The sequence below is a fragment of the Megalobrama amblycephala genome, linkage group LG6, assembly GCF_018812025.1.
Source record: "Megalobrama amblycephala isolate DHTTF-2021 linkage group LG6, ASM1881202v1, whole genome shotgun sequence".
NCBI lineage: Eukaryota > Metazoa > Chordata > Actinopteri > Cypriniformes > Xenocyprididae > Megalobrama > Megalobrama amblycephala.
This window is the reverse complement of record NC_063049.1, coordinates 36,554,548-36,577,230: the sequence shown is the minus strand read 5'-3', so window position 1 is coordinate 36,577,230 and position 22,683 is coordinate 36,554,548. Positions and strand designations below refer to the sequence as shown.

Here is a 22,683-nt window from a genome sequence, read left to right as displayed (position 1 = left end):
TATTTTAAAGTATAATATAAAACCATTATTTTATATTGTAATAAAATTTTTCTGTATGTTTCATATACCATGATGAGCTTGAGACATCACAGAAGTTTTTTTTCACAGCCTACCTGACTGAAATGCCTCATTAATATGCAAGTCTTTTCAGGTCATTACTATTCAATTCTTTTGTCTTCACAGGTGAGAATGAGCCATTATTCATGGAGATTCACGCCTCCTCGCATACCGTGTTTCTTGGCAAAAAGTGTCTTACAAAAACTAAATCAGTATATTGTTATAAATGAAAGAGTAGTCAGCATAATTTTTACATAATTTTGAAGCAAAAACTCTAGTCTACAACCTTCAATACCCAAAAGTCTTGTGAACACAGATTTAATATACTTTTATTGGCCTTATATCAGTGACTTAAGTTTTTTGTTTTTTCAGTAACCACGCATAAACGTTATTCCTTCAAAAACACAAACATGTACACACATGTTCCTCACATATTATGGTAGCCTAGTTTGTGCTGAATACAGTGTAATGACACTTGTGTCATTAATATGTTTATGAACAACTGAAAAAAGCACAAATGTCAGGGCATGTCAAAACTTCTCCAGGCCCCAAATCAGCCTCAGACTCCAGAGGGTTAAATGTGGTTGAATGTCAAAAAACGCCAATATTATACACTATAGAGTTGTGGCGGGTGGGAGTAAATTAAGCGTGACTTGCTATGTTGTCACAATCATGGTGCATTATGGTCTATGGATCTGCCTGATGTGTACTGCTTAGACTCGCTCCCACAGTCAAAATCGAGGGGTCGAGGGTCTATGAAAGTAAACTTCCCTCAGCCACTTGACGAAGTTGAACGCACTTCAGGGGAAGTGCTTAGGGAAGTCCGCGAGTGCATGTCCAAATTTGGACTTGAACGGCTTATTCATCTCTTGTTTGATGTAAAAAAGCCTTTACATTTTCCAAAAATAGAACTTTTGTTTATTTGTTTGTTTTTTCTTATTTAAAAGCCCAGCTGAGAAAACGTAATTTAAAATTAATGTAATGCATTACGTTCCATTAGGTGTAACTAAGTAATGCAATTAGTTACTTTTTAGGGAGTACCACAATATTGTAACATTACTTTTAAAAGTAACTTTCCCCAACGCTACCAATGTTACACTAAAAGTTACAATATGCTATCAGCAGAACACTTAATATCTAAATTGTGCCAGCTGATAACACTTTATTTACATGCATTTATAAGTTGTTTAACATGCAATTCACCAAAGAAATTCTGCAGATCAGTGGTTTAGCAATTAGCTGGTTGAGCTGTTTAGTAAGTTCACCCCTGCATTTCCAAAATGAGAGTTTTCAAATGTTCCATCATAACATTTATCTGTATCCAGACACTTAAGAGCAAGTTATGACAAACAGTGGAAACACTTTGGGGCTGGATTATGGTTTGAGCCCTGAAATAGATTAAAATATGTATTTACTCTGCAGGTGTTATTCTGGAGCAGCTTGTGATGGCTTTATTTTTAAATGTGTATATTTGTAACTGTATATGAACAGCTTTGCCACCCTGTTTTATTTCTGTTCTCCTTGGGCTGTTTGTATCAGTAGCCACACTGGAGGATAATGGTCGCCCTTGTGGTTTTGCATGTTCAGCTGTGTTACGCTGGGGCAGGAAAAGGGTGGTTCGGATCACATTACCAAGTATCAACATTGGCAGATGTTTCCAGGTAGTTACTTGGTGTGTTTCATAACAGCAATTTGCTGCCCTGATTTGACAGATGCTGGAGTAGTATTCAGGCTGAATAAAACATTCATACGTATTTGCTTAATGCTGTACTACTTTTTATAGGCTTCATTTCATACTCCCTGGCTCTATTTTAAGTTACAGTGCTGGTACTGTATATTCTTCAGATTGTGTTACAGTGTATGATTTCACACCCTCTTTTGTAATATCCCGTAGCTATCTAGACAAACCTGATGCTCAAGTATACATAATCCCTCAAATTGTCACTGCATTAGCTGCTATTGTTGAAACCATCATAACGTGACATTGAAATAACCGTACTGTGTTTAATTGATAGAAAACAAACATGACAAGCTTGTCTCTGCAGTATACCACTACAAATTTTGAGGTCAGTAATATATTTTTTGAAAACAAATGAAACATTTTATTCAGCAAGGATATATTAAATTGATCAAAAGTGACAGTGAAGACTTTTACATAGTTACAAAAGATTTCAGTTTCAAATGAATACAGTTCTTTTGAACTTTCTATTCATCAAAGAATCCAGAAAAAAAAACTTATCATGGTTTCCACAAAAATATTAAGCTGCACAACTGTTTTTTAATACTCCGATTTTGCATACCAAACCAACATATTAGAATGATTTCTGAAGGATCATGTGACACTGAAGACTGGCGTAATGATGCTGAAAATTCAGCTTTGCATCACAGGAATTAATTACATTTTAAAATAGATTAAAATAGAAAACAGTTATTTAATAGTTGTTTTTAACTGTATTTTTGGTCAAATAAATGCAACCATGGTGAGCATAAGAGACTTCTTTCAAAAACATTAAAAGAAAAAAAACTTACCCAAACCTTTGAAAGGTAGTGTACTGTATAATGGCTTCTTATCTTTATCAACACAAAAATACTTCTAATGACTTTTTTTGTTGACATCAAATCAAACTCTACAAAATGATGAAGAAAATTCATCTATTAAACTAGTATAAGTTAATAAAATTATACAGTTGCCAACATGAACAGGTTTTGCAACACTTGCAACTTGAACAAAAATGTTAATAATTGTGGTAATAATTTTGCTTATTGTTGCCTATAAAGTTCAAGGTAGTATTAATAAAAAAATTTTATTTACTTGTTTACAATATTTTTACTTTGTTGGGTCACCACTTGGCATCCAAACCTAGTTGCAGAACAAGTTGAGAACAATTGAATTACAGTACTGTTTAAGACGAGGATGTTAAAGGTGCAATGTGTACAATTTAGGAGGATCTATTGACAGAAATGCAATATAACATGCATAAGTATGTTTTCAGTGGTGCATAAAGACCTTACATAATGAACCATTACGTTTTTATTACCTTAGAATGAGCCATTTCTATCTCATACACCGCAGGTCCCCTCACATGTTAAGTCACTATTTTGCACCACCATGTTTCTGCAGTTGCCCTAAACGGACAAACTGTTCTACAGAGCGCGTTTGCTTGACTGGCTACTCAGATGATGACATTTTTGTCCTGTGTTGGCCACCGTAGCTTCTCTATATTGCAATTCGCAACCTCAGCGCTAGATGCAGCTAGAATTTACACACTGCACCTTTAATGCACATGTGATTCAAAATTACTAATGCTAATAACACAAATACAATGAAATTTCATTATATGACATGTAAGATGTTTTTGTATTTTCTTTTAAGTTGGAGCCTGTGCTATTTGCCTGTACTATTATTTAAATGCAAAATAAAGAAATTGCATTATATAAAAAAAACATTCATACAATTCGCTGTTTACCTGTGACAGTCATCACAGCCAATTACTTCCCCCAAAGAAATTGTATGAGTTCCTGCATGTGACGGATAATTGTGCAGGGCTGTGAAAGGGCACGGGAATCAGAGGAAGTAAAAGCTTGGCATTTTCTAATGGCCTGTGCTACAACCCACCTTCCAAGACACTTCAGAGCAGCTTTCTCTCTGACAGCAAGCCATGTTCTTCAGCATCTGCATGACTTCATTATGATTAGCTTCGTAAGCTTAACATCTGTTTGTGCCCAAGGCAAGCTGTGAGCCAATATTGGCTTCATCCTCATGTTCAGCTAATACACATCATCTGCAGCTAACAGAAAAATCCACAACAGTGTAATGAGGGTTTGAGGTGCCTTGACAAAACAAAGGGGTGGAGTAAGTGTGTGAAGGAGCGAACTGCACCTAAGGGCTTTTGGGCTGTTATGTGAAAATCAGGTGGCAGGTTACAGCTGGGAATGTCTGGTGCAAAGACAGCTGTTACCCTTTTGGCTTTCTATGACATAGTCTTGTTGCAGATTTTGTTGCAGTTGCAAGAAAGTATGTGTTGCATTTAGGAGCAGTGTTATTACTGTTAACTAAAACTGAACTTTTAAAAATAATTTTCATTAATTACAACAGAGCTCAAATAATATAAATATCAGATAAGCTATAAACGTAAAAGAATAAAGCTTAAACGTATAAGAAAACCTGAAATGTAATTTTAAAAAAAAAAAAAAAAAATTAAAAGTGCCCTAGAACCAGTTTTTACAAGATGTAATATAAGTCTAAGGTGTCCTCTGAATGTGTCTGTGAAGTTTCAGCTCAAAATACCCCATAGATTTTTTTTAAATTTAATTAATTTTGTTAACTACCTATTTTGGGGCATCATTAACTATGCACCGATTCAGCACGCAGCCCCTTTACATCGCGCACTCCCTGCGCTCGTGACTATAATACAGTGCGTTTACAAAGTTCACACAGCTAATATAACCCTCAAATGGATCTTTACAAGATGTTCGTCATGTATACTGCATGTATGCGTCGGATCATGTGAGTATAGTATTTATTTGGATGTTTACATTTGATTCTGAATGAGTTTGATAGTGTTCTGTGGCTAACGGGCTAATGCTACACTGTTGGAGAGATTTATAAAGAATGAAGATGTGTTTATGCATTATACAGACTGCAAGTAAAAATAAAAATATCGCGACGGCTCTCTTGTCTCTGTGAATACAGTAAGAAACGATGGTAACTTTAACCACATTTAACAGTACATTAGCAACATGCTAACGAAACATTTAGAAAGACAATTTACAAATATCACTAAAAATATCATGTAATCATGGATCATGTCGGTTATTATCACTCCATCTGCCATTTTTCGCTATTGTTCTTGCTTGCTTACCTAGTTTGATGATTCATCTGTGCACAGATCCAGACGTTAATACTGGCTGCCCTTGTCTAATGCCTTGAACATGAGCTGGCATATGCAAATATTGGGGGCGTACATATTAATGATCCCGTCTGTTACGTAACAGTCGGTGTTATGTTGAGATTCACCTGTCACTTCACTTCAGAGGTCTTTTAAACAAATGAGATTTACATAAGGAGGAGGAAGCAATGGAGTTTGAAACTCAATGTAAGTCTTTTCCATGTACTGAACTCTTGTTATTCAACTATGTCGAGGTAAATAAAATTTTTTATTCTAGGGCACCTTTAACTGAGGTCTTAGCAACTAACTGAAATAAAATAAGTTGAAGTACTTAAGAAACAGAAATATTTTAATAAAAAAAAAAAATACTAATTACTTGGATCTATTGGATCTATGTGAAATTCTTCCCTTTGGTTTTCCATGTAAAAATAGCAGCAAATGGGTTCGGAATAACATCAGGTTAAGTAAATAATGACATAATTTTCTAGGATTTCAATTCAATATATTTTAAGGAGTGTTTATCTTGAGTGCACAGTTGCAGTGTTTACATTTTCATCTCTAATGGAAATGAGATGAATACAACTTGTGTGCGGGGCATATTTACATCAAGAGATGTGCCACTGGGTCTGTGCTGAGCATGTATTTGAGCGATAAGTCTAATCGCCGCAGATCACAATGTGGGAGTTCTGAGTGAGCCTGGGTTATTCTGAGAAAAGGAAAAGGTAATTGTGAATGCTTAGAAGGAACTTGGACAGCAAGTAAACATACTTTGGTCACTGAAGGATGTTTACAAGCTTCAAATCTTCAAATGCATTCAAAACAATAGCAGAAAAGATTTCTTACAAATCTATACACAAGTACACAGTGTTTAAATAACTTTAATATATACAATACCCTTCAAACGTTTTGGGTCAGTAAGATTTTTTTTTTTTTTTTTTTTGCTCACCAAGGCTGCTTTTATTTGATTTTAAAAAATGCTCACGAAACATTTCTTATTAATATCAATGTTGAAAACAGTTGTGCTGTTTAATATTTTCGTGAAAACTTATTTTTGTGATACTTTTTTCAGTATTCTTTGATGAATAGAAAGGTCAAAAGAACAGCATTTATTTGAAATAGAAATCTTTACAAACATTACAAGTCTTTACTGACACTTTTGATCAGTTTAATGCATGCTTACTGAATACAGCTGAATAAGGAATTTCTTTAAAAAAAAAAAAAGAAAAAAAAATCAAAAATGAATTGAAGTGTATATTGTCTTTGTTGTAGGATAAATAATAGTGTATAATTAATAATAGTAAATAATAGTGGACTTGAATTGAATACAGTCCTTTGCCACTATTGGTTTTTCATATAAGACTTCACACATGATCAATAAATGTATGATATATGGTTTGCTCTGCTGAATTAAGTAACATGTCAAAGTCTTATATATTACCCAATGAGGTATTAAGGGAGATTGCCTGACCAACAAAGTGACCTTTTTGTCTATCAATTGCAGTAATAAGGTAACACTCAGTCATTTATTAGACTGCATGTTTGCAGGAAATGGTATCAATTTCGCTTATGACTAATGACTCCAACAAGTGTCATTTAAGGAAGCATTATTGGATTTCCGTTTGGAAGTGTAAGGATGGAGATGATCGGTCATTAATCAGAGGAGTGGCCGTGCACTTAGCCCTTGATTATTTCCTGCTCATTCTGAATTGCTCTCCACTTGATGTGGCATATACACATTTCAGAAGGGGGAACTATTTAACTTGTGCAATGACCACAACACAAATGTATTTAGATCAGAGCAAAAGTGAAATGTTCGATATACGTTAAGTAAAAATCAAGTGGCAATCTTCCGGTCTCTCTCTTGAATCCAACACGGAAGTGACTTAAACTGCAATTCATCGACTGGCCGCTAGATAAGGGAGTCAATCCCATAGACCCCCATTTTAAAATGCCCAACTTTACAGCAGAAAAAAAATATGTTTACAGCCTGGTACAAAAAGTGGTTTTGGTCTATATAGCTAATTTTGCCCTTTGTGACAACTTTGAGGGGGGTGAATTTTTTTTTTATAAGTCATCACTTCTCTTGTGGCTCATCGACTGAAAATTACAATCAAAAGCTGCACAATGTGGCATCGTATATTATATTCCGAGTTGTGTTGCGGTAAAAATAGCCATAGAGTAATGCAAGTAGCTGACAAAGTGCAACCATTTGACATCATCGACATAGAACGCAAACAAAATGACGCCGGCCATTGTCCAAATCGGTCCAAATATGTAGTGGATTTTTTAAATAACGTAAATCTTTCATGGGTTTTCTACTACATATTTCACGAAGAGACATAATTTACGTTATATTAAGCCATACAAGTCTTAACACCAGGGGTTCCCTTTAAGGGAGTGGCCACTTGAGTGACAGGTGGATTGCCGCTGCTGTCACTACTAGCTGTCTGTTAGCCATCACGTCACCTCAGCTAATTCCAGCCACTGAACTTGGCATCTCTGCCGTGTTTGTGCTTTTTTCTGGATTATTTCATATAATTATCAAATAATATGGCTTGTTGTGCAGTTAATTGTACTAACAGACCATCCAAGAAGTCTGGGCTCCATTTTAAACCTTGTGTAGTATAATATCAATAAAAGATAAAAAGTTATTTCAAGTTTTGTTGTGTAGTTTCAGGTTAATTTACCTCAAGATTAAGCTGGAAACATTCCAATATCAAACACCAATATCTTCCATCCCAACCACTAGTTGCATGCCCCCGACTAGCAACCTCTATGCTACCAGTAGCATTAGTCTAAGCTAACTTAATCACGTGGCGCTAGGCGGGTGTGGTTTCAGCAACAAGGCACCTCAACTCCACCCATGTCCCCCCTCTTTGACCATTTTCGGTTATCTAGGAGTGACGCATGGTGAGATGCTGCCAAGATGGCGATGGCCGGCTCCGCCCACTTTGGGCTTCAAAAATGCTCTTCAGAAACCTACAGGTGACCAAGGGTAGTAAAGCTCTGAAAACTTTATGAAGATTAGAGATTGTACAGTTACATACAGGATGCTATTGCATTCAAAAAAATAATTATTTATGTTGACAACTTCGTAAAAAGAAGCTCGACTGAATTTGCTACACCTCATCTCGTCCCCTGAGTACTTAGTTGATATATCTGTTTCAAACTCAAGCAGTTAAAATGACTTATAAGACACATCCATTTTCCTCCCATGTGGTTGTACTCAAAAGGCTGCATCAGCAAGGGAAAAAATGGCTGTTTGTTCAAGTAGTGCAGATATCAAAAGAAGATAAAATAGTGGAGATATCAGTAGAGGACAGATATCAGTGTGACCAGCCCGCAGAATGGCTCACAAAGGCTCTAACCTGCATGTTTATTCCCTCGAATGGAAAAGTAAACACCATTATTTCAGCTAGAGCCAATGACGCAGCTAAAGGCAGTGGTCCTTGGGATCTGCTAGTGCAGTTTCATGATATGCTGCATTGTGAGTAACATTACGACTGGTTTTCACCATCTGTTTCGAATTTGTAATACCCCCTTTTGCTTTCCCCATGCTGCTGCAAGACTGTGACCCAATATGAGTAACGCAAGTCCAAACAGACCTGAAGACATGCCATACCTTCCATGTGAGCAGTCAAGGGACATTATTTAGTAATATCAGGGATCTTTTCTCCATATTAGCTACTCTTTTTTCGCAATAGATAAGTGTATTGTGAGAGCCTGTTCTTCTAAACCGTTCTTCACCACTGAGTTTTAAAGAAACTACACAATCTAAGTTAAAGTGTGTGCATGCTTGACCTGACAAACTGAAAAATAACCCTTCTACGTAGGGCATATGAATATTTAAAGGTCCCGTTCTTCGTGGTTTTTTGAAGCTTTGATTGTGTTTATAGTGTGCAATATAACATGTGTTCATGTTTCGCGTGTAAAAAAACACAGTATTTTTCACATAATTTACTTATCTGTATACCGCTGTTTCCACTGTCATAAAAACGGGCTGATGACTTCCTTGTTCTATGAAGTCCCTCCTTCAGAAATTCGTAACGAGTTCTGATTGTGCCAGCGGTTCCTGTGTTGTGATTCGACAGCAGCTTAGCGCTCCTTGCCCGGAAAGGTCACGCCTCTTACCATAACGGGGAGATGCATGCGCTCAGTGTTATTTTAAACATGTCTTTAATTTTACCCTATCAATTTGAGCCGGAATCAGACCCGGAGAACATAGATGAAGAGGATCGAGTAGAACCTGTGCAAACACGTCTTTTACAGGATGTGTCACAATGGTAAGCTGTTTATTTACAGTAGGTAACGTTACATAGGCCTAAACATAGAACAATGATTCGCGTGGCTGCAGCTAAACCAGCATGTGGTTAAACAGTAAACAACAGATATAAATCAACAAATAATTTAAACTGATCATAACAAACACCAACAATCGATGGTGTCCGGTTGAATTACTACACTTTTTAAAAGTTTTGGTCGGATAAGTTTCAATTGCCATCTAGTTAACAAAGCTAAACAGCGTTGCCCTTTGTGTGATAAGTTACAGAAACTGTTAAACGCACCAACGTAAATAATAAAATGCACTTACCGGTTGTGGTCCACAAACAACGCCTTCTCCAGACAAAGAGGGAACTGCTCCATCTTTCAAAAATAATCTTTGTGCGAATCCGGCATTAAACTGACTGAGATTGAGGAAGCTGTCCTCAGTAAAATGTGCTGCACATAGTTTAACATGTGGATTATAATTTTCGGGAACCGAGTTAAACATAAATTGTAACCACTGATTTCTAAGTACAGCGTCCCTGGGAAGGCCAAACAAAGGTGATTGGACTGCGGGATGAAAATAACAGCGTTTCGACGACATGGCGACAAACACACTTTACAAACGCAACTCTTGCTCTTCTCCGTGGGAGCGCAACAAGACCACGGCCCCTTTTTTGTGTATTCCTGTGGGCGGAGGTTAGTCAAAACACAGTTTTAGTGACGTCATTAAAGAAGGAAGTAGAGGGATGTAGTCCAAACAGGCCGTTCATTGTAGGCTATTTCTGTTAAATAAAATATCTCGCTTGGCATTGAACTTTGAGCTTTAAAATTTTACAGATTTTATTTATACTCTAACAACAACATTACACACTAACTAAAGTTGGAAACATGGGATCACGAAGAATGGGACCTTTAAACTATATCCACAATGGTTTTGCTGGAGATATAATTAAGCAACATTGTAAAATATATAATTGTTATAGTTAAATTGTACTAGCCCATCTTCTTGATCAATGCTACAAGAACTGAAATGACCATCAGAGGCAATAGACAAATATATTGAATGTGTATTCTGTGCGTATGTCTGTATGTTTATGCATGGCGGGTGTGGGTTTATAACAACAGGCTAGAAAAGAAGACAAGTACTTCTGTTTGTGTCAATAACAGCATAAGAGCCCTTAGAAATTTGCACAGTGTTTTATTGACGTTACCTTCCTTGCAGATCGATAGTGGGTCATTGGAAATGCCAAAGAAGATGACAGCTAGCAACTGGACAATTTGTCTGTTTCTGATGGGATCTGTCACTGAGGTGAAAGATTATTTGCCACATCATTTTTATAAACATCTGTAAGATTTCTGTAGCTTTAAAATATAAAGTGCTGCAGTGATTATGTAATTTGTAGGCTAACCCGGAAGTGCTATAAGCAACAACCTGGTTCCCTCAACAAAAATGCAATTGGATTTTTCCAGTAGCTTTTATATTATTGCAGAAAATAAGCTCTGTGATCAACAAAAGTTTACGATTCATTTGTTTTGTAGAAGTAAAAAGCTAAACGTAGGCTATAAACGATCTGATGATCACATGATTTTCACAGCACCTCCCATTAAGCTTCCGACAACTCTTTCAGTCTTTACTTAAAAAAGTCTGAAAGTCTGAGTTAAAAAGTTTGCAAGAGTGTGGTTATAAACACAATGAATCAGACTAGCGAGTACATGTGTTTATCTGTTCAGCGTGTTGACGTTTAATGCCCCGACAACCTCTGTAGTTCCATTTAGACACTTGTTAGCAAGCAAAAGCTTTTAAAAGATCATCTGGGGGTATTACTAATGTGTTTTATGTCGTAGAATGAAACATGAAAATATCTTGAGCTTGTGTTAACCACAAATTTATTTCAGGCATTTAAGCAAAAACCCATTCAAAAATCCCATTGACTTGACAATGGAACGGGAGTGATAAAACACTAACTAATTTCTGGGTTTTGGCCTACAAAAATACCCTGCAGCTCTATTACTCTATAGGGTAATGTCTTTGATGGGTAATTGTCTCTTAATGGCACATTATGTGTAACTGAAGGAGCTAAATACAATAAGAGATTAGGACAGATTAGATTAGGTATTTAGCATGTTTCAACTACAGTTGTTTTACAGTCTAGGCTGGGCAAGGGAAAACAATACAATCTATACATGGTAGAAAAAACAAAAAACATGAAACTCTTTAGTGCCTTAGTTGAAGTAACAATAGCATAAGGGAGTATTTTACATGTACCTGTCTTCCTACATCTAATAAAAGAAGACATTTAGACATTTCTTAATGTGCCTGCTGTATGTAGTTCATTGTTCTAGCCAGTCCTGAGGTGAATGAAAGCCAACAACAACATCCTCAAAATGTGTACCATGACATCAGTGTTACCAGAAACAAGATTGTGACTGCACAGTTTGAGTGCTATCAGAAGATCATGAAGGACAACAGTCAAGACAGAAGAGGTAAATACTGTACATATTAGAGTTTGGACAAGATGTATTATCCTGCATCCTGACAAAGATGATGTGTGTAATTTTTTTAATGTTAAAACACTTTACAAAAATTCATTCTGCAATTATGTTTGGTGAAGAAATGACACAGCAGCTTCAAGCCAGTCCAATCCAGCCATTAGAGTTGTCAAAAGTACTGACTTCGTTACCACTTCGGTACTGAAAATGAAAAAATCTGATGCTTTGAGCGCTGTTGAGCGGATTCATAAACACCTCTGATTGGCCATTGTGTTGACGCTCATCATATGTGTCTGTGATTGGCTTCAATTATCAATGCTTTATCAATGTAAATTCTCATCAATGATGCTCTTCATTGAGCACTTACACATACACATGGGAGCGTCTGAAAGCAGGCATCTATTGCAGACCAGTCCGCTGACGCCTGCTTTCAAACACTTTCAAAACCCTTTTTCAAATTCAAACACTTCCATGTGCTTTCAAACACTCCTGTGTGTTGATCATTGTAGCCAATCACAGACATATCCGATGAACACGTCAACACAATGGCCAATCAGAGGTGTTTACGAATTCGCTCAACAGAGCTCAAAGCGTCACATTTTTAAAATTTTTTGTACCTGATTGGTTCTGAAGTCTGTACTTTTGACTACTCTACTAGCCATATACCTATAACCTTTTTGTATTTGCATTTTACAGCAAATACTGTAGCACAAATGTGTCATGCTAAATGTGCAATATATAATAATAGTAATAATTCAATAAGATTTTCAGTAAGCCCCTCATATATATTGCAAACTGTGACATTAATTATTGTCATCTTGTCTAATTAGTACAGCAGGAGCACACAAAGCCTCAGGTGACTCATATTCATTGTTAGGCAGAGTGCATTTGGCCCCATTGGGTGGCAAGACAGCTGTGAAATATTAGCTCTGCTCCAAAACCTAGTGGGCTGCATACTTGGCATCCTAAACAAGACACAACAATGACGGATTTGGAACACTCTCCATAGTCTGCAGCACACAAATAGAGCATGGGGGACTAGCTTTTGGAACAGGCAGATAGAACTAAGAATAGTGATAATGAAAATAACAGGAACTTACAGTTTCCCAGTCTCCATAGGAACTAATAAATGTTTTGGTCTTTTTCCATATTCAGCTGGCCCGATGTGCAACAGGACCTGGGATGGATGGTTGTGTTGGGATGATACAGAGGTCGGCGTCACCTCCGAGCAACACTGTCCTGACTATTTCCAGGACTTTGACCCTGCAGGTGAATGTTAGAGATCAGTATAAGGTTCCTTCAACCTGTATAAGGTTCAGTCTGAGCACTTTGTTTACTCACCTGCCTAATACAATTACATCATCTTAAATTTATCTCAGTTCTTCTGCTCCATTACCCCTCACTGTCAAATCATGCTAAAATCATAGGCTAAATGGCTATTAAAACTTTTTATAAGACATATTTTCTGCCATGAAGAAAGATAAGGTGAACGAATGAGCATGTTTTCAATGTTAAAGACATTTTCCAGTTTCAATAGATTTTGCAGTGAAGTTAATTACTTAAATAATTTCTAACACTTTATTATATATATATATATATATATATATATATATATATATATATATATATATAATAAAGTAATTACATATGTGTGTAATATACACAATATAATAAAATATTAAATAAATAAAGCACACCACTTACTGTATATATTAGACAAGAGGATTATGACATGCCATGCCTCAAAATGTTATTAAGATAAGCCAGTATTATCAAGATATGAAGTTGGTGCATGGTGAAAAGCTTCACTTTACAAATGAATAAAGCTTTCCACTGTGTCTGGTCTCCATATCTTGCTAATACTAATGCTTCTCTCAGTAACATATTTTCTACATATCTACTTCTACTTCTGCAGAAATGGTCACCAAAATATGTACAGAAAGTGGGCAATGGTTCTTACATCCTGAGAGCAACCGCACATGGACAAATTTCACCAGATGTAATTTGCACACTACTGAAGGACGAAGGGTATGAGCATAAACACCACAAACACTTGAGATGAATATAAACACACATTTGAATGGGCTTGTGCTATAAACACTTCATGACTCTATTGTTTGTGTGATTGCAGACTGCAATGAACTTGTTCTACTTGGCGTTAATAGGTCATGGGCTCTCTTTAACGTCTTTGTTCATCTCACTAGGCATATTCTTTCATTTCAAGTAAGTGCAAATGTCTCTCTCACTATTATATTTATGTTAATAATGCTTATCACAGTTATTTAATCTTTTTTTGTGCTTATAGGAGTTTGAGCTGCCAGAGAATTACCCTGCACAAAAACCTTTTCTTTTCCTTTGTGTTAAACTCCGTTATCACTATCATTTGGTTAACAGCAGTGGCAAACAACCAGGAATTGGTTCAGCAAAACCCAGTAAGTGTCTATTGAGAGTAACTTAGTCAACCAAAAATATTGTTATTTTTTTACTCACCCTCATGTCATCCCAAACCTGTATGCTTTTAATTTGTCATGTGAAACTCAAATTTTAAAAAAAAAATTGCATCTCTTGCCATAGAATGCAGGCTTATGGGGTTATGGAACAAAAGAGTGAATAAATGAAGGCAGTATTATCCTTTGATCATTTAAAAGCATTATAGTATGTCATCAATCTGCTGTGCTAATTGTCCTTAAATGTTTGTGCTGCTTTTATTCAGATCAGCTGCAAAGTATCGCAATTTATTCATCTATACATCTTTGGATGCAACTACTTCTGGATGCTTTGTGAAGGGATTTACTTGCACACACTCATTGTTGTGGCAGTGTTTGCTGAAAAACAGCATTTAATGTGGTACTACCTTCTTGGATGGGGTGAGTTTTCGCATAGATCAAAGCATTTATTAATAGCATTGATTGAATAATGTATTTTAATCCTTTTTTTTTTTTTTTTTTTTTTTTTAAACAACAGGTTTCCCACTTATACCCGCCACAATACATGCTGTAGCCAGAAGTTATTACTACAATGATAAGTGAGTATACTTGCTTTGTAGCTTTCAGGCAAATAATTTTTTCATGCACTGGTCAATTGTGCGATTTTGTTTTTTCATAACGCGTTGTTTCAGTCTAGTGGGGGGAAAAAAATCAAAATACACCTTTAACTATTTATTTTATTGCACCTTATCTATTTGTGTCTGTAGACTGCAATTACAATATATATCTTTAAAGGCTGTTTTCTGAAAATGAGGGGGTTTTTTTCATGCACTGAGCCAGAAATCTTAAGTAGCACTTACATTCACCAAACTTTTCAGTTTTATTACTACGTATATTCTGTAGATTTTTACATAGGGGTTTGTTCATATATCTATGGAAGCTTGTTTCTACGGAGCCCCGGACATGACATGCATGAAAAAAATAGCAGGCTAAATCGTGCGCACGATTTACTAATACGTTCCCTCGATTTACTAAAACATGCGCACATTTAGTAAATCGAGGGAACAAATTAATAAATCGTGTGCACAATTACATTTTTTTTTCTTGCATGTCATGTGTGGGGCTCCATATGTTTCCGCCACAAAATAAAAAATAAAAAAAGGTAATTGCGACTTTTTATCTCACAATTCTGACTTTATTTCTCACAACTGCAAGGTTACATAACGCAAGAAAAGAAGTCAGAATTGTGAGATATAAACTCACAGTTGCGAGTTATAAAGTAGATATAAACTCGTAATTCTTTTTTCTCGCAATTGTGAGATATTACCTTGTAATTGCAAGTTATAAAATCCAATTCTGAGGAAAAAAAGACTGACTTTTTTAAGTTTATATCTCACAAATCTGACTTTATAACTCACAATTGCATGTTATAAAGTCAGAACTGCGAGATATACAGTAAACTCGCAATTCTGAGAAAAAAAGTCAATTTTTATTTTTTATTCAGTGGCAGAAACAAGCTTCTATGTATATAATTTGCCTGATTTTACACAATAATGTTTTTATTCCTAAAAACAAGGTGAATTTTTTTCAGGCTGTTGACAGTGATAAAAAAAGATAAAGTAAAAAAAAAAAAAAAAAAAAAAAAAAAAATTTGAACATGGCTTTATCCAATGTTCAGGACCTTTATGCAAATTAGTGCATATTTAATTAGATAACACCTCATTTGCGTGACATTGTATTTCAGAAAACTAATACAAAAATATTTGCAATTCTTAATGTAATCAATCATCTAGGAAAGTATAATGCATGAACTTGATTAAATTTGTAATTATAATTGCTAATGTAGGATATAATGTAGGATAGTGTGACTACAGTTTTTGGTATTTTATTTATTTGTACTTTCATAAATTACACAAAAAAGCTTATCTTTTTTATTAAGATGCTTACCTAAATCCGCATGAATTAAAGTAATTATGGTACAAAATAATACTCCTGTTTAAGGGATCCATATCAAACGTTTGGCTAATCCTTGCCTTCCTAATCCACAGTTGTTGGATCAGCTCAAATACTTCTCTGCTATACATTATTCATGGACCTATCTGTGCAGCGCTGCTGGTAAGACATCTGGAAGTTTTTGTCCTTTTCGTTTCCAAAACACATTCTTTTTGTGCAGCATTAATTATAATCTTTGTGTATTGTTTGTGCAAATTGCATCCAGAAGTTTGTATTCACCGATCTGAATTCATTTTCGAGTAGCCTAGCACAATGTTTATATGGATCAGTACATCAAAAAGAACACCAGCATGCTAAAGCGGTTTGAAGTTACCTACACGAACTCTCTTCTGACATCTGCCAGCCAGCTGAGATCCGTTGTCTTTGCTTTGCATTTGCCACTCATCTTGCCTGTCCTTACAGGTGAACTTGTTCTTTCTGCTGAACATCGTACGAGTCCTCATCACCAAACTGAAAGTAACACACCATGCAGAGTCTAGTCTGTATATGAAAGCTGTCCGTGCCACCCTCATTCTGGTTCCACTCCTCGGCATCCAGTACGTTCTCCTCCCATATAAACCTGCAGGGCGTGTTTCCGCTGAAATCTACGACTACATCATGCATATCATAATGCATTATCAGGTAAAAAGCTGTCAAATAGTTATCACCAATCTTACATGTTTCATGGTGTAAATTCTCTCAATTCACCCACTTATAAATTATTTCTTAATGACTATGGAAATATATATTGCTTGTTTCTTTCTTTTTTCTTATACACTCAGGGCTTGGCATTTTTTGCTCACCAGCCAGTGTGTCTAGTGGTTTTCCAAAGTTGTTAGCCACTAAGCTTTTTCACCGGCCACAATTTTGACATCGATACCATGGGGAAAAACTGTCATATAGATATTTTTAATATTATCTCATAATTTGGCAGCAGGTATATTAGGCTGCTGTCACTTTAAGACCTGACTCATAGATCCATTATACTGTTACACATGCATTTTCTTTCTCAACTGTTTACGTTCACTTCAAACATGACTGATTGTATTTACGTGAATACTTGCCAAGAACAGCGTTTTGGCATTATTTTTTGTGTATTCGACTGTTTAAGGGCAATAAGCAGCAAAAAAAAAACTCCATTTAGTACTAAGAGGCAGCTTTATGTGCACACACTTTGGGTGTGAGCACAAAATCTGCAGGAATGAGTAAAATTATGCATCCTATGCAGAAATTCAAGCCCTGTGACACCAACAATATTCATCTGGAGCAAATGAAATGAGTGAGTGAGGAGAGGTGGGCTTGTGTGTCAACTCGCTGTCGGAGAGATGAGAAAGCGTAGATGGTATTGTGTATCTATTCTGTGGAAAATTAGTATTAGAAGTATTTCAGATATTTCAGTATCAAAAAATTGATATTTTTGATAACACTACATTGCACTTAGTTTATTATTTCAGATGCTTTTTTAAAAGACTACAACTGAAAAATGTATATATTATATATAAAATTCTACTCGCCAAAGTGGCTAGTAGGAGTGACTGCGTTACACGCCACTGCTGAAATCCACCCGCAATTGACGAGTGTTAAAGGTGCCCAAGAATGCTTTTTCACAAGATGTAATATAAGTCTAAGGTGTCCCCTGAATGTGTCTGTGAAGTTTCAGCTCAAAATACCCCATAGATTTTTTTAATGAATTTTTTTAACTGCCTATTTTGGGGCATCATTAACTATGCACTGATTTTTTCAGCGCGCCACCCCTTTAATTCGCGTGCTCCCTGCCACACGAGCTCTCGATTATATTACAGCGCATTTACAAAGTTCACACAGCTAATATAACCCTCAAATGGATCTTTACAAGATATTCGTCATGCATGCTGTATGCATGCTTCGAATTATGTGAGTAAAGTATTTATTTTGATGTTTATATTTGATTCTCTATGAGTTTGAGGCTGTGCTCCGTGGCTAACGGCTAATGCTACACTGTTGGAGAGATTTATAAAGAATGAAGTTGTGTTTATGAATTATACAGACTGCAAGTGTTTAAAAATGAAAATAGCGACGACTCTTGTCTCCGTGAATTCAGTAAGAAACGATGGTAACTTTAACCTCATTTAACAGTACATTAGCAACACGTTAACGAAACATTTAGAAAGACAATTTACAAATATCACTAAAAATATCATGCTATCATGGATCATGTCAGTTATTATTGCTCCATCTGCCATTTTCGCTGTTGTTCTTGCTTACCTAGTCTGTTGATTCACCTGTGCAGATCCAGACATTACTGGCTGCCCTTGTCTAATGCCTTTCATAATGTTGGGAACATGGGCTGGCATATGCAAATATTGGGGCGTACAACCCCGACTGTTACGTAATAGTCAGTGTTATGTTGAGATCCGCGTGTTTTCAGGAAGTCTTTTAAACAAATTAGATTTACATAAGAAAGAGAAAGCAATGGAGTTTGAAACTCAAATGTATGTCTTTTCCATGTACCGAACTCTTGTTATTCAACTATGCCGAGGTAAATTCAAATTTTGAATCTAGGGCACCTTTAATATCAAGCAGTGTATACACTACTGTTCAAAAGTTTGGGGTCAGTAAGATTTTGTGCTATTTTTAAAAGTCTCTTACTCTCACCAAAGCTGCATTTATTTGATCAAAAATATTGTGAAATATTATTACAATTTGAAATTGTTGTTACTCCTGAACTTTACAGTGTGTACGCGACCGTATATCAGTGAGGGTCAGACTATCATTCTCAATTTTATTCAAAACAAATATTATTTTGCAGTTCTTAACTTTAATTATTTGCCTATGCCATATTTTACTTGGATTTTGCACTTGTGGAGTGTTCAGTTTTGACCATGGGTACATTATTATTATTATTAATATTATTATTATTACAAGACTGTATTTCCCATTCTCTTTGTCCCTTTGACTGGCAGAAGCTCAGCAGCCTGTAATTAAGTTTACTTTGCCATTAGTTAGTTAAAAATCTTAAAGCAAATCACAACGGAAGCTCTGTAGATACTAGCCAGGGGGGATAACTTGTCTCTTTAGATATTCTGCTTTTAATCACTAATCCTCATATTGTTCCTAAACCATATGCTGTTATTTATTTATGTGGTAAACAAAAGATTCCCACACTGGTCTTTTCCATTAAACAACACTGAAAGTCCTGTAAAAGTACAGGCAAAAGTCTAAGACAAGTCATTATTCACAGATAATCTTGATTTCCATTAAACTCTACTGAAGAAATAACACAGGCAAAAGTAAATAATGGCAACCTTTTTTGGAGGTGAACTATTCATTTAAAATAAAAGTTAGAATAATGACATCAGGCCACTTGCCTCTTAAAAGTCTGACTCATGAACATTTATTTTGAAATTGGTAGGTGAACAACAGCAAGAAAATAATAATTTGTAGTCTGCTGTGAAGAAAACAGCAAAGTGAGAAGCCTTGGACAGCTGGTACTGCTAGACCTAGCTGAATCGGCACAATGAATAATGCAACAAAACAGGCTTGTCATCCCAGATGCCTCTTTCGTGCACATCAAGAGTACTCTCTACCAAAATGTGTCAAAACACAAGGGAGAACAGTACTCAACACTAGCCGAGCAATGGTTAGTGAAGAGGTTGTGATATGGGAGATTATAGTTTAGCAATGCAAGTTTGCAGTTTATGCTGATTTACTGCTGACGTGCATTTCTGATTTTATGTTTAAGGGACTGTTGGTGGCCACGATCTTCTGCTTTTTCAACGGAGAGGTAAGAGTTTACCCCGCTAAAATGAAAATGTTCCTGTTTATCTGCAAGGAATTAAAGATTGTGCAACATCCTTTTCCTTGAAAGCAAAGCTCAGATATGGAGTTTCTGTATTGGCTGTTTAATTCTAAATCCTAAAAACATTGGCAGAAATCCACATGCACCAATGTGAGAAGCCTGACTCAGAGGGAACCTGTCCAAATCATTTTGGGTTTTTTTCATTGAGTTGTTTTAGAGGCAGTGTGGTAATGCAGCATGCAGAAGCTATTATGGATAACATTACCGGTCTGGCAGTTAATACAACCTGTATGCTTAAATGGATAGCTAATGCTATGATGATATATGTGTCAGTTTGCTTTATAGCTTTCAAAAAGTATGACGAATATCCATATCAAAAATAAAGGTTCCAAAAGGGCATAAATGGCATAGAAGAACCATTTATGGTTCTCCAAAGAACTCTTAAAGGGGCTATATGTAGGATTCAGAAACCCTTGTTATTAGCGACACCAGTGGCCGTTAAGTGAACTGCAGCAAGCAACTTATTGTAACGTACAAGACACTGAATGTGATTCAATGCCATGATATAATCACTTAGCGATATACTTGTAATGTACATCTTGATGCCGCCCCTGCTGCTGGAAGCGATGTTTAGATGAATATGTAAAGACATGCTGCGTGCTTTCCTCTTAAAAACAAAATAAACACAACAAAAACGACAGTGGTGAGAAAACAGCAGTTAAGAAAGCATCTGATCATAGCGTTGTGGATATGTTTGTACCAGCTCTGTAATTCAACAGCATCATGTTGACAGATGAGGTAATTGAAATTACACTGTTTTGATAGTTTTATTATGAAGTAGCCAATATTTGAGACTATATAGATCTGGCTATGTGAGACTATAGTTTGAATAAATCTCTTTTCTTTGCATGACACATTGACATTACAGCACAGAATAGCCCTTTTGGCATTATTCTGAATATTCGTTTCACGTGTCACAAAACGAAACGAAAGGCTCTCGGGAGTGTGCGGAAATGTCACATCTTTTGGATTTTCTCGGCAAAAATGTCCTGAGTCCTTCACATAAAAATTAGTCTACAGGCTTTCATAGACAACCTAGGAAGTCAGGGAAGGTCTCTAAAATCATTAAAGTTTTGTTATAAGCCGTTCACACATTATAAAAAAAGTGATTAATACATGAAAATTCTAACATTTTCTTAGTGTTTTAATAATCTGAATACCCTTTTTCCACCATAAAATTGAAATGAAAGATTCCATGAATGTTAAAGTCTGAAAATCAAAAGATTTTTCCCCCTGAAAACAGTTTTTTAGCTTTTAGTATGAATATGTTAGCCTTAAGGATATGAATAAGCTGGTGTGTTCCAAATCAATGACAAAATTCGCATTTAGGAGATATAAGCATTCAAAACTTACAGTCTCTCACTTCCGCTAAAATGGATCATGGATTTTAATGACATCAGCGCCAACTTCAGCTTCTTAACAAATCTTCTGTCCAATCAAATGCTCTCTAGAATCTGAAGTCCCGCCCCCTCCTACACTATAAACAGACGCTGAAGCTGCGGCTGAAATCAGTCACTTGTTCACACATTTACTAATTTCTATATGTTGAATGGCACATAGTACACTATATAAAGGATAGGGAACAATTCAGACAGTGTAAATATGATTTCCATTGACGTGTACGAAGTCCGGTTTCTCGTTAGTGTCACGTGAACCGCCACAGCTTGAGCACAGTCTGCTCTGGTCCAGAGACACGAGAGTACAGAGCGGTTCATACGTGCGAGTCGGCACAGACCACAAAACGTTCAGACACGTCTGAATTCTACAAACAATGCTATATTTTTAAAGCAATATGGAGGAGAAACGGTAAGAGATTATGAGGGAAATTGGGTTTTACGAGCTCAACGGCTCTGGCCGAGCTGTGATCTTAGCAAAATTGGCTATTTTGAAAAAAGGGGAGGGGCTTCTAGATATATCCCGCCCTGTCTTCCTGTTTCTTTGGAAATTACTTGAATAAAGCTGTGCTTTCCAAGGAAATTCAGTCGGCCTTTAAAAGTTAAGTGCCAACAAAGAACCTTAATTTTTAAGAGTGTATATAGCACTGTGAAATATCAATTTCATAATATGTTTTACTGTTTTGAGTTTTGTTGCATGGTACTATGCTATTTTAGAACTGATGCCAGACTTATAATTAGTTAAACTTATAAATCAATTTAGATGAATTACTTTCATTTGTACAATATAGTAATTATTTTAATTAGGATATCCAAAAATATGCATTATTACACGGTAATTTAATCATGCTCACAATCGTGCTGTTTTATAGAATTTCAGCGTATCTGTGACTACAAATATTATATTTATTATTATTTGCTAAATTTCTAAATAATAAACTTTTATATGACAAATGTTATATTATTATTTGCTAAATTTCCATTACAAAAAATTAAATTGCGATATATAAAATTACAGTGAAATGAATTTTATGTTTTTGGTCATGACACACACCCCCCAAAATGATGACATGAGTTTAGAGATTTTGGGACAGATTTGCTAACAGCTTGCAGAAGTGCAACTCTTTAGGCATTAAAAACTACTGTCAGGATTTACTAAAGATGCGCAGTGACAAATTAGCACTGAAAGCGTGTGGACAGTTATTTTTATCACTGACCTTATTGCATATGCTTTTCTAGGATCCTGTTCAGATGCAAAATTTATGAGAGGAGAGTATTTAAATGAATCATGCAAGGTGATTTACTAGGGTTTGCGTTATTCAATATACTGG

General features: G+C 35.9%; 2 protein-coding genes across 7 annotated transcripts in view; one reads left to right on the top strand and one right to left on the bottom strand.

The window, feature by feature from the left end:
* LOC125270643 overlaps positions 1 to 22,683 on the bottom strand; it is a 154,586-nt gene that overhangs the window by 84,370 nt on the left and 47,533 nt on the right. For all 6 annotated transcript variants that reach the window (XM_048194480.1, XM_048194481.1, XM_048194479.1 and 3 more), the window contains exon 4: positions 12,803 to 12,965. In XM_048194480.1, the coding sequence (XP_048050437.1) occupies positions 12,803 to 12,819 (17 nt within the window). In that variant the 5' untranslated portion in view covers positions 12,820 to 12,965. The remainder of the gene's footprint in view (positions 1 to 12,802; positions 12,966 to 22,683) is intronic.
* The window catches only part of calcrla (calcitonin receptor-like a), a 33,700-nt gene that overhangs the window by 7,214 nt on the left and 3,803 nt on the right, over positions 1 to 22,683 (top strand). The window contains exons 2-12 of the mRNA XM_048194453.1: positions 10,435 to 10,521; positions 11,543 to 11,696; positions 12,858 to 12,971; positions 13,618 to 13,730; positions 13,834 to 13,925; positions 14,008 to 14,134; positions 14,416 to 14,569; positions 14,667 to 14,727; positions 16,177 to 16,243; positions 16,544 to 16,762; positions 19,842 to 19,883. Coding sequence (XP_048050410.1) covers positions 10,456 to 10,521; positions 11,543 to 11,696; positions 12,858 to 12,971; positions 13,618 to 13,730; positions 13,834 to 13,925; positions 14,008 to 14,134; positions 14,416 to 14,569; positions 14,667 to 14,727; positions 16,177 to 16,243; positions 16,544 to 16,762; positions 19,842 to 19,883 — 1,209 coding nt within the window. The 5' untranslated portion in view covers positions 10,435 to 10,455. The remainder of the gene's footprint in view (positions 1 to 10,434; positions 10,522 to 11,542; positions 11,697 to 12,857; positions 12,972 to 13,617; positions 13,731 to 13,833; positions 13,926 to 14,007; positions 14,135 to 14,415; positions 14,570 to 14,666; positions 14,728 to 16,176; positions 16,244 to 16,543; positions 16,763 to 19,841; positions 19,884 to 22,683) is intronic.